At 36.3% G+C, this 12,344-nt stretch overlaps 1 protein-coding gene across 1 annotated transcript in view; it reads left to right on the forward strand.

Annotated features, from left to right (window-relative positions):
• The window catches only part of LOC122816734 (mesothelin-like), a 464,103-nt gene that overhangs the window by 243,350 nt on the left and 208,409 nt on the right, over positions 1-12,344 (forward strand). The window contains exon 11 of the mRNA XM_044089728.1: positions 8,164-8,254. Within this exon, the coding sequence (XP_043945663.1) occupies positions 8,164-8,254 (91 nt within the window). The remainder of the gene's footprint in view (positions 1-8,163; positions 8,255-12,344) is intronic.

The following is a 12,344-nucleotide window of genomic DNA, read 5'->3' on the forward strand; positions in this document are numbered from 1 at the left end:
TGTTTTTACTGGTTATTACTTGAGCCAAAAGAGTCTCAGAACTACTTACTTTTACAAGCAATCCTCCCATATGTAATCTTCAACAAAGATGGAGTGACATTGAGAGCTAATACAACTTCCTTACTTAAAGTGCCTAATATAAATCCCAGTCTATGAATTGTCTTTTGTTCTTCCTGCTGTTTTCTATCTAGAGACAACTAAGATTTTATTTGAACCACAGGAAGCATGATATCAGGATTTCATCTACTCTGCACACACCAGGCTTGGTCAAAAGGTCACCATAGGTACTTTGCACAGATGGCTATCTGACTGCATTACTTACTGCTGTATATCTAGTCAAAGAACTCTCCCTGCATTCCATAAGATCAATGCCTCTATCCTCAGATTATTTCAAAAAGTTGTCAGTGGGAAATGATATATTACTGTGACAGAGGCTTCACTGCACACTTTTTGCAAGACACTATAAAATGGAAGTTATTTTAAGGTCCTGGTCTTTCTTCAGAATTTCCATTTTCTGTGGTTTTCCATCAAAATGTCCCCAAGCTATACTGCTAGGGAATTGACCCTGTCATTGCAATGTATAGACTGGATAATGTAAGGTACAAACATTATGTACTTACCATAATGACAGACCTCCATGATCCATATCTGTACAGTGCAACATACCTGCTGCTCATTTAACCCTTGCCTTGTCTCTAGTCACTCTGTACCAATATTGTGGGCAGATTTATATATATCCATATATCTATCTATCTATATATATATATATATATATATATATATATATATATATATATATATATATATATATATACATACATATATATATATATAATACATACATATATATATATATATATATATATATATATATATACATATATGTGTGTGTGTATATAGATATGTATTAGATTATATAATGAAATACATATCTATAGCTATCTATGTATATATCCTATCTCTCAAGTATTCTTACTTTTCTTTGCGAATGATCATAGAATTACGCTGTTCCCCAGTTGTCTATTCTAGCTCAGACAGTTGCTGCAATATTGGATTTTGGAACATTTTGTCTGTATTATGCTGGACATATAACATTATAAATTACAACTCACTTGGGCTTCAGTTAAGTTGAAAGGTTAACCATCCATGATTATCAGTCTCTTCTTTCTATATGAGAAAAGCACAACAGGGAGAAAGAATTAAATCCTGCTTTATTTCACCTCTGATGATATCTGTAAAACTTAATTAAAAAGGCAACATTATAGGTTCATAGGTTCATAGGTTCATACTAGGCTATCTGTCCAAGGGCATTTATAAGCCTAGCCCATAGTTATTTGGCTTTCGCCACCCCTTTAGTTTGAATAAAACTATGCCTATTATTTTGCTGTGCCTCTGTCAAGCAGTGACACTGAAGTAATCCCTGGGGTATATCTGATCCCCATCCATTGGTCAAGATTCCTCTTGAACAAGGCCAGCGAGGTGCTCTGCCTCACATGTACCGGGATTTTGTTCCACAGCATAGGGAGTCTCTGGGTGATGAATCTGTCCCTCCAGCACATTCTATTAATAACCGTGTCAAGGTTTAAGTCTCCCGCCCTTGTGGTTCTGAGGGATCTAGATTTTTTGAGGTGAAGCATATTCATCAAATCAGGGTTTGACATGGCCTTATATGTCAGGCACAGGTCACCTCTGAGCAAGCGGTATGAGACTGAATAGAGCTGGAGTTCTTTCAGTCGGGCAGCATAAGACATATTTTTGAGACCCTTCATCCTTTTGGTGAGGAACTTTTGGGGCCTTTCCAGCTGCTGCAGGTGTCGGGTCAGATACATTCCGAATGGGGCATTGTACTCAATCATAGGTCTAATGTTTGATGAGTACAGGGGGACGATGACCTCCCTTGATCTAGATGTGAATCCCTTCATGATCAGGTGGGCAATGTAGAAGGTTTTCCTAACTACTTTAGCAACATGAGTGTCAAACGAAAGGCTACTGTCAACCTGGGTCCCCAGATCCCTGATGACTTCTTCTGTGCTCAGTGGATTGCCACTTATATGGTAGCTAGGGGTAACCTTGTTTTTCCCGAAGGGTATGACTATGCATTTCTTGGCATTTAACTTTAGGCCATGGCTCTGGCAGCAGTTATCCGTTTCTGTGAGGCCCTTCTGAAGGATATCTGTGTCAGATGTGTTTTCGACTATGGCCAGTTTGCAGTCATCTGCAAACTTTGTCAGCCATAACCCTCCTGTGTTTGCTTGTACTTCAGAAAAGTAGATGCCGAACAAGAGTGGACCCAGGACTGAGCCCTGTGGGACACCACTTGTGACAGGCTTTGAGTCTGATATGGCTCCAGCAACTCTGACCCTGTGGGTTCTGTCACTTAGCCAGTTTGCAACCCATCTTGTGATGTATGGGTTTACATTCAAGCTGATGAGTTTTTTGATGATACCTGAGTGGTGTATTGTGCTGAAGGCCTTTGCCAGGTCAAGGTAGGCTGTATGGACTGCCTTTCCTCATCGATGGCCTTGGTGACTGTCTCAAAAGTCAACCAAGTTTAAAAGGCATGATCTGCCTTTGACAAAGCCAAACTGGGTTGGATCCAAAGTCTGCAAGTTCCCTATGTCTTTATTTATGAGTTCCATTATGATCCTCTCCATGGCTTTGCAGATAAGGCTTGTCAAGCTAATGGGACGGTAATTTCCAGGGTCGGTGGAGGCACCGCCCTTGTGAAGTGGGACCACAGTCGCCGTGCCACTCCTTGGATGTATCCTGAGGTGATGCTAAGATTAAACAGCTGTCCTAACTGCGGGTTTAATTCCTCATTGAGTTTGTGGAGCACACAGCCGGGGACATCATCCGGTCCCATTGATGCTGTGTTTTTTGCTTTGGAGAGAGCAGTTCTCACCTGGGCGTTGGAGATGTTTGGGGGGCTACAATCCTCTGGTATAGATATCTCTCCTTTAAATAAATGTCAAAACATTTACATTAAAATGCAGTAAATGTACTCATATGTACTGCAATGTACTGACTGTTTTCATCATAGCTGGCACCTTTTATATACTAAATAAGCATGGCTTGCACTGAGTCACATCAAAGGCAGGCTGTAAAGTACCCTGCTTAGCCTTACTCTTGTATGCTTACCATACCTGTAATTTTGCCACTAACCCCTGCCCTACACATTACTCTACTAAAAACCCTCACAGTGGTCAGTTGTTTTTTCTTTCACCAATCACAGAAGTATACTGCTTGTTTCTTTATGTGACAGGTGTAATTTTTGGCATTTTTTCATGTAAGTGCCTTCTTGACATGTCAGCATCACTGTAATATATATTGATGTTTCTGACCATTGCCCCTTGTCTCTGACACCTGTTTATTAAGAGAAATGAAAAACTATAAAGTATTAGAATATTTACTTTTTTCATTTTATTGAGGTTTAAATGTGCATTTTAAAGGACTGTAATTTACTGTTTTAAATATTTAATGTACATTGCTTAATTGCGGTCATGATTAAGTATTGTTTTTACTAAGATTGTTTATTCATGTAAATGAATTATTCTGAAGATGTTCTATATAAGTGGGAACAAAAGCATTTAATAAATGTTGCAGCTGTTGGCCATGTTAATGTTTTTTATTTTAGGTTTATAGGCACTTAACAGGCTATTGCTCCATGAGAATCTTTAGAAGCCTGCTCTGCATTCTCATGAAGTTTTTAGCCCTGGTAATTTAAGTACAAATAGCCCAGAATCAGGCAGAATGTGTATGTGTTATCCTATACATAAGGGAAACGGGTGCTAAGTTTCTCATCCATTCTTCCACATTTTGTTTGACTAGAGTAACAGAAGTACTTTGTTTTATGTAGAGAGGAAAATGATTGCAAATATATGGCTTTTTCTGTGATACATATCTATCCTTCCAACATGTTCTGTTTATGTTGCAGAAGAGATAAAAATCTCTTGAGCAGGTCTTTATTTTTCCATTGTACCCATGGGTGTGCCGCAGATCTGAGAGGATAGTGGCTCTGTATGTGAGGTGGAGATCATCCCACACTAGCCTGAATGATATTGAAAAGAGGAACAAGGCTTTGAGATGGTCAGAATAGATTTTATGATTTAAGAAAGACCTTGATTTTCTTGGTGAGAAAGCATTGTGGTCATTCAAGTTGTGTTAAGTGCTTGGACTGATACATACTGAAGTGGGATTATACTCAGTGATTGGCCTAGTAAGTGCTGAATACAATGGAATGACCACATATGTGAACCTAGAATTTGTAGTAATATACAAAGGAACTATGCTTATAAAATATCAGTTTTGACTTGTAATCAGGTATTTTACAAAAAACACGATTGCAAAGGAAAATGGAAATATCCAGATGGATTTTGTGTACATCAACTTCTTGTCAGCTTTCAAAAGGGTTAACCATAAATTGCAGATAAAAGAAGTTAACTTCATCTTTTCCACACTACTTGTCAGATGAGTTCAGCATGGCATAAATAACACCTTTTGCTGTTTTGGAGAGAAAGACGTCATCAGTACTCCTTAAGTCTAGTGTTGCTAGGCTTGAGGGTTTCACTTGCGTTGACTCTTACTAAAAATAGAAGGAACAGAAATGTTTTCAGAGATCTATTGCCAAGCTATAGGGCAAAGTTTGTTATTAGAAATTAACAGGCTACAAGGACTCTTAGCACTCACCTGATATGTTATTGTATTGTAATGTATTTTTTTCAAACTTTTAAGAGAAATAATAAAACCACAAATTGGTTTTCAAAGCATTGCTTACCAGTGGAATTACATAACAAATGATGAAAGTGTAGGAAGTTTTAAGAGGGCTATTACCAAGTTGTATAGCAAGGTAAGTTGTGAGAAATGACAGGCTATATGGGCTCTTAGTCTGTACTTTACAAATTCCTCATGGATTCATAAGAACCCCACTGCTCAGTATATTGTGATTCAGAAGCACATTAACCACAATAAAGAAAGACTTTGTTATTGGCTAATTTGCATGTCTCTGAATTGCTGTTAACTATGTGAACCTGGAATTTGTAGTAATATACAAAGGAACTATGCTTATAAAATATCAGTTTTGACTTGTAATCGGGTATTTTACAAAAAACACGATTGCAAAGGAAAATGGAAATATCCAGATGGATTTTGTGTACATCAACTTCTTGTCAGCTTTCAAAAGGGTTAACCATAAATTGCAGATAACAAAAGAAGTTAACTTCATCTTTTCCACACTACTTGTCAGATGAGTTCAGCATGGCATAAATAACACCTTTTGCTGTTTTGGAGAGAAAGACGTCATCAGTACTCCTTAAGTCTAGTGTTGCTAGGCTTGAGGGTTTCACTTGCGTTGACTCTTACTAAAAATAGAAGGAACAGAAATGTTTTCAGAGATCTATTGCCAAGCTATAGGGCAAAGTTTGTTATTAGAAATTAACAGGCTACAAGGACTCTTAGCACTCACCTGATATGTTATTGTATTGTAATGTATTTATTTCAAACTTTTAAGAGAAATAATAAAACCACAAATTGGTTTTCAAAGCATTGCTTACCAGTGGAATTACATAACAAATGATGAAAGTGTAGGAAGTTTTAAGAGGGCTATTACCAAGTTGTATAGCAAGGTAAGTTGTGAGAAATGACAGGCTATATGGGCTCTTAGTCTGTACTTTACAAATTCCTCATGGATTCATAAGAATCATATATTGTGATTCAGAAGCACATTAACCACAATAAAGAAAGACTTTGTTATTGGCTAATTTGCATGTCTCTGAATTGCTGTTAACTACTGTGAGTGAAAATCAGCACTTTTCTGTGGTAGTTAATAGTAGTGTCACCTGCAATATGTTAGCATGGGCAGCCTACCTCATTCTCTCTATCCCACACAGAATGCACACATTCAAGCACATGCACAGACACACACACACACACACACACACACACACACACACACACACACACACACACACACACACACACACACACACACGTACCACATAGCCCATACCTGTCCCTGTGTTGTGAGAGCATCCCCAATGTCTCTTTTTTTCTTGCCCTAGTAAATCACAGATGGTTTCAGTCATTAATGCCAGATATAAGAGTTTCACACTACATATCCTTCAGTAAATCCATAGCAGTACAACTGCTGTTTTATTATCGACTTTCTAAGTTTGTAGTAAGAATAATTAAAATCCATCCCTGATTTTTGCCCCACCATTTTCTTGATTTCTTGTGCTATGAGGTTGAGAGGGATGCCTAGTGTTCCCTGATATTCTCCCTCATGTGTCACAAACTGCCAAAGGCATTGAATAATCCCAAGATCCTCAATATATATATTAAAAAAATCCCAGGTGCACTAACATATCAGTTATTTTAGCAGGTTAATAATGATGTTTAGTGTACATGAGAACAGGGTTTCAATCCTGTGCAGTTGGCTTTTTTTTATAAAACTGTTGTTTTTTGTTCCATGCATCACTGAAGGCAAGTGGTGGTGCAGAGGATTAATACCCTTGGTGGGAGGTAGAAGGGTGTAGGGTTGGACTCACTTTTGTTGCCTTTAAGGTATGCCACTTATAATAGAATTTCTGGCATCTAATGGTTGTTGCAACTGTTTTTTTTTTTTTTAATTACCTGCCTTTAAGGAACATTATATAGTGTAACCCAGGTATCCAGTATCATCCCTCAAACCATGTCTTCAGTCACCTCCCTGGTGCCTAATGTTTCTCCTCATCCCCATAAGATTATAGTGATATTAAGGCATGAGAAGTTCTCCCTGGTGTCTAGTGTTTCCCATCCCCTTCTGTCCCCATTATGTTGAAGTGTCATTAAGGCACAAGACATTCTCCCTGGTGTCTTTCCCCATTATGTTTAAGTGCCAGTAAAGTTCTTCCTGGTATCTAATGTTTCCCCCTGATTCCTGCTGAAGAGTTATTCCTGATAACTAGTGGCCCTTCTAATCCATATCTGAAGAGCTATCCCCGGGTGGCTAGCAGTCTTCAAACCTAATGTTGCAAGCTTTTCTTGTTAGTCCAGGTGTGTGTCGAATTAACAGCCACACACACACACACACACACACACACACACACACACACACACACACACACACACACACACACACACACACACACACACACACACACACACACACACACACACACACATCATACCTACCCCTTGCCTAATCATCCTTCTGTGACCTCCCTGGCAGAAACACACTCACATATGCAGAACCTCACATACAGACCCTCACACACACCATGATACTACCTAACCACTAAACTCCAAAGCACTTACCTGTATCAGGATGGAGCAATATGGGCTTTTTGCTGCATTTATTACTGCAAGTAGCCAGGAGAGACCTGGCTAAGTTATGCAGCAAAGCAATTCTCTGAAACACTGCTGCATAAATGCCTTTCTACAGGCAGTCCCAAAGAAGACATAGCTAATTATCAAATGCCCCCCTCAATCCCCAGAATGCCTCATTAAGATTTAGTGTGACCACAATGCTAACCGACAGTGGTGGTACATATCTTCGTGTTGCAATGTTGTAGTACATTTGTCTCTGAGTCACAGATGGTTACCTTTAGCTGTAAACATTGTGTACACCTTGCAGTAACTTTTCTGAATTTGTCCATAGTTTTATTGTATTATTTTGTAATGCAATGAACTTGTCTCAAGTAAATGCTAGTAACTTGTCAGTATGAGATCAGTATTAAGATCTGCACTAGTTTCTAAGAGAGAAGCTACCTTGATTTTGTCATAGTTGGGAGAAGACTTAAATAAGGTACATAATCTCACATATTATGATTTACTGCTGCAGTGACCACTCATCAAAGATCTGCTGCTATGGTAAGTATACCTAACTGTAACTATATTTTTAATAATTTTGTCTTAATCAATTGTACCTCAGTTCTATCCTTTTACTCAGTTATGTAAGTTGCCCTTAACCCGGTTTGCTTGAGATGATAATAACATAATATCAATGGCTGTAGTTGCCCTTGCCAGTTTCTTACAGCTACAGTCAATTTGTTTACATTGCAATAGAAAAAAACTCAAACTTAGATACTCATCATAGGTGGTGTATTTTTACGCTAAAAGTGAGGACAGCTATTTGCTAAGTTGCTCAGTAAAGTGAGTTATTTTCTTTGTGATTATGTTTTTATATAGACCTCCTTCATCATGGAATGTAGCTACTCTAAAGAGTCTTAAGACACTTCCCCTGGACTTAAATTATGGATTGCTGAATAACATAAATAGGGTGAGACATTTATTTTAATTATGTTTGAATACTTGAATGCTATTAAACTGTATTTGTAAATAACAATGCACATATAACATTTAGTTAGTGAAAGCTTTTGACTGTATGTTGAATAAATAAGCTTACACCTGGCTATATGCATTTATAGTCAATGCAAATAATATTGTATACTTTATGTTGCTAGGATCATACAAAGAAAAGTATGTAAATACAATATTAAAACTGTTAATGGAAAGAATTCCACCTTAGATAGTAATCATAGACATGACCAAGGTTATGTAGACAGTGATGACAGAAATCTGTATGCACATTTGTATGATTATTTTAACTTTTGATATTAAATAGTACGCATGTAACAATATTATGTTGACAATCAAAAGTTAGTTAATCCAGAAAAGTATTGCTCTGTTTTGAAAGGCTGGATGTCCTCTATCCATTTGTATTGTAAAATATACATTGATGTAATCATTATAATTTTGATAAAATGGGATGATCTGTGTTTAGTATAATATAAAACTGTGAATGTCTTGACAATGAACAAAATGTGAACATGAATGCATAGGTGATTTTGGAAGGTGAAATGAGAAATGATGGTACCTGGCTAGTTGTTATTTGAAGGCTACTCGTGTTTATGGAACATGATGACTTTTCTGAAGTTACGCTTTTACAGCAGTCTCAGTTTATGACATGATTAAGGTGTGTAGCCGATGTAAGATAAAATGCAAAATTCTACTTCTAGTTGCCTTAATGTTTCTTTTTTACAGCTGGTATGTTACTAGAGCTACCAGATTAAATAGTTTTGCTTCCTTAAAACATGTTTTAAACTGAAAGCAGCTAAAGTATTCTACAAGCCAGTATAGCCACATATATTTTTAAATATAACTATTGTAGCTATGTAGTATGCGGTCATTCTTTTACTAATCATGTGATTGCCTTTTGAATGTATTTAAAGTGGTCTTTGTCAGTGGCTCATTGTTTTATGGAACTCTGTTACCATTACTGGTGAAAGTATTTAGCATTAAAGTTTTTAAGTTCCATAACATTCCCATTGTTTTTTCTGTATGTTCATAATTTTGACACTTTTGCATTCATTTTGGCAATATTTGTCTCTGTTTTTGTTTGTGACTTCCATTAACAGTAACATTGGATGAATTCACAGAACTTGTTTATCTTGAATTTATTAACTTCAGTCCCACCATGTCTTTTTAATTTTGCCAAGTCTTTTGGGTTTTAAATACCATGATGGGAATTGACCCCATTCCTAAGTCAGGGTATTATTAAAATTCATTTTTGATGTTAGCCAAAAATACTCTTCACAGCACCCACAATGTGCCAGGAATTGACTCCTTCTGTAATTCATACCATATTGCTCATATTTCTAACCGCAAATCCTGATATGTATCTCACTGTATGTAAGATGCTGTAATAAGTAGGTGCAACAATTTCAAAGATCAAAACTACTTTTGTCTTTTTTTCATGGACTACTATATCTGTTTTTCTCACATCTGTTTTTTGAACTGTTGGTAATGGGTGATCCCATGTGATGTATATTTCATTCTCTATAATGCTTTGTGGTTCATTTTTCCAATGCTTCTCAGCTACTTCAACATTGCAATGTTTGCACGATCCCCAGTGTAACAGTTTTGCCACATTATTGTGCCTTTCAGTGTACAGGCCCTCTGCCACTAGTGTATCAAACCCAGAAATAAAATGTATGATTATTTCCAATTCCTTTTTACAGAGCCTCCTGTCGTATTTGTGTGTTTCTCTCACATATTCAATGGACTTTGAAAACCAACATGTACATAGTCCACCACCCTGGGTTGCTATTATTAACTTGCCATCTTTTGGTTTCAATTAGCTCTCCTTAACCATTTCTGGATCAAATCCTGATCAACATGAAGTTGTTTTAGGAGATCCCTATACTTACCACTATATTTATGGCTTTTACAAATTTCATTCCTTCTCATCTGATGCTTTTCTTTATATTCTTTCATTTACTTTTTGGTACTTTCAATTGCTGTTTTATTTTTATCTACTTTTGGTTTGATTTCCATTCTCATTCAACATTGGAATACTTCTGCTAAATTGAACAACACCGTCATCTTAGACTCTCCTCATATATTAAAACTTTCAATATGTTTGGATCAGGTAAGGCTAGCAGATATGTATGCAAGCGCAACTGCAGATCTGTACATGTAATCAATTTTGAGGAGGCCCATAACTTCTTCAGAATAAGGAATATATGATCTTGGTGTACTCTTATTTTAATATTTCACTTGATAAGTGTGAAGCTTTTTTTTGTTTTCTTGTCAAACTAATTCAATAATTTTGGGGTAAGTCAATTACACCAAAACTGTAAGTTAGAACAGAAGAGCAAATTGGTTTATAGCTTGGACTTTATTATTTGATGTCAAGGCTGTTTTCAATACTAGTTTTAGTCTTTTGAAATATTTCTTGCTGAGTTTTATTCACATCTGTTCAAGTTTTATTGCTAATCCTCATCAATTTTCAAATATGTATACACTCATTCCTGCTTAAGTTCTTTTATATCACATTCCTATCCCAGATTCGTATCTTCTTGGTTCTTCAACTTTACTGCCTTAAACATTGCTTTTGCACATTTATCAAGACTAAATACCATTCTTATATCATCTCAGAAAGTTTTAAACACTTGCAGTTTCGCTGTCAACTCCTCATCTGACGAACTATATATTTGTAAGTCATCCACAAAAAGTAGATAAGAAATCCTTAAGCAAGATTATTTTCTGGGAAGCAAATTGTAATCACAACCTAATCTGTTAAGTAATTAGCTTAATGGGTTAAGAGAACGACAAACAGCAGTGACAAAGAATCGTACTGGAATATCCCTCTTTGAATTTGTATCCCTGGGATAATAATTTGCCCTTTGTCAAGGCTTAACTGCAAAGTGGCTTGCCACTGTTTCATGGTCACTGTAATATAACATATCATTGTAGGGTGTATCTTATACATCTGTAAGCACTTCTTCATACATGAATGTGGGATGCTATCAAATGCTTTTTTGTAATATGTTTGTGGTATACTTAGATTCTTCCTCTACAATTCTGTATTACGGCGTTATTAGCCACAAATGATCCTTCGCTCCATACGACTTTATTTTGTTGCCCTTTTGTTCTACTGCCATAATTGAGTTTTTTTTTCTAAATGACCATAAACTCTTAGATTGGAGTATACGTTTTGTACATTGTCAGAAGGCAAGTTATTGGTCTTTAGTTTTTAGGATGACTTACACATTCACTGTTAAGGAGGAGTACTGTTCTTGTCGTTAACCAGGTTGGAGTCTGTTCGGGATGCACATATAAGGAATACTTACTCAAGGCTAAATCTTAGTGTAAAGATGTTTTTTGCCAGATGTTTGATACAACATTTGGGCCTGGAATTTTTCATTTAGGAGCTTTTCTTAATTTTGTTTCAGTCTCTCTGGCCATTACTTCATTCCATTTCATATCTTGTACTCTTTATTTTTTCTTTTAAGTTTTCACTCTATTATATATTTATTTTATGTATTGACATTTGTTTACTGAGAAAGTCTGACTGAGTAATAAATACCCATTTTCAGTGGAGGCCCAGGTAAAAAAGCTCCAGAGTTAAATAATATCAAATAAAACACTACAAAAGTAGTTAAAAAGGCATATATGCACACTTTGATCATGGAATACATATCATACAATAAAGCATGAGGAGAGCCCAGTGATGTAAAAATAAAAATAAAAAAATATGATTAAATATGACAATTTGTATATACAAAAATATTAGAAGTATAATCTACTATGCTACAAAATAAAAATAAAAAGATGCAAGTCTACCCTAAGAGTGGGAAAAAGGCAGATGCTGAAAGGTAGACAGTATGATGAGAAGTTAGGTTTGTAAGAATGTAAAGTATTTGTTAATATAGGTCATGTAGGTGAGGTGCATAGGCATAGCCATGATTCACTGAGAAATTCTTTAAGAAAGAGCTTAAAGAAATGGAGCTTAGATATAATTCTGACTGAATCTGGGATAGAGATCTATAGTTTGGATATCCTGTGTGGGTATAAACTTTGCCCCA

This window comes from Protopterus annectens, chromosome 12.part0 (genome assembly GCF_019279795.1).
Source record: "Protopterus annectens isolate FY-2018-M chromosome 12.part0, PAN1.0, whole genome shotgun sequence".
NCBI lineage: Eukaryota > Metazoa > Chordata > Ceratodontiformes > Protopteridae > Protopterus > Protopterus annectens.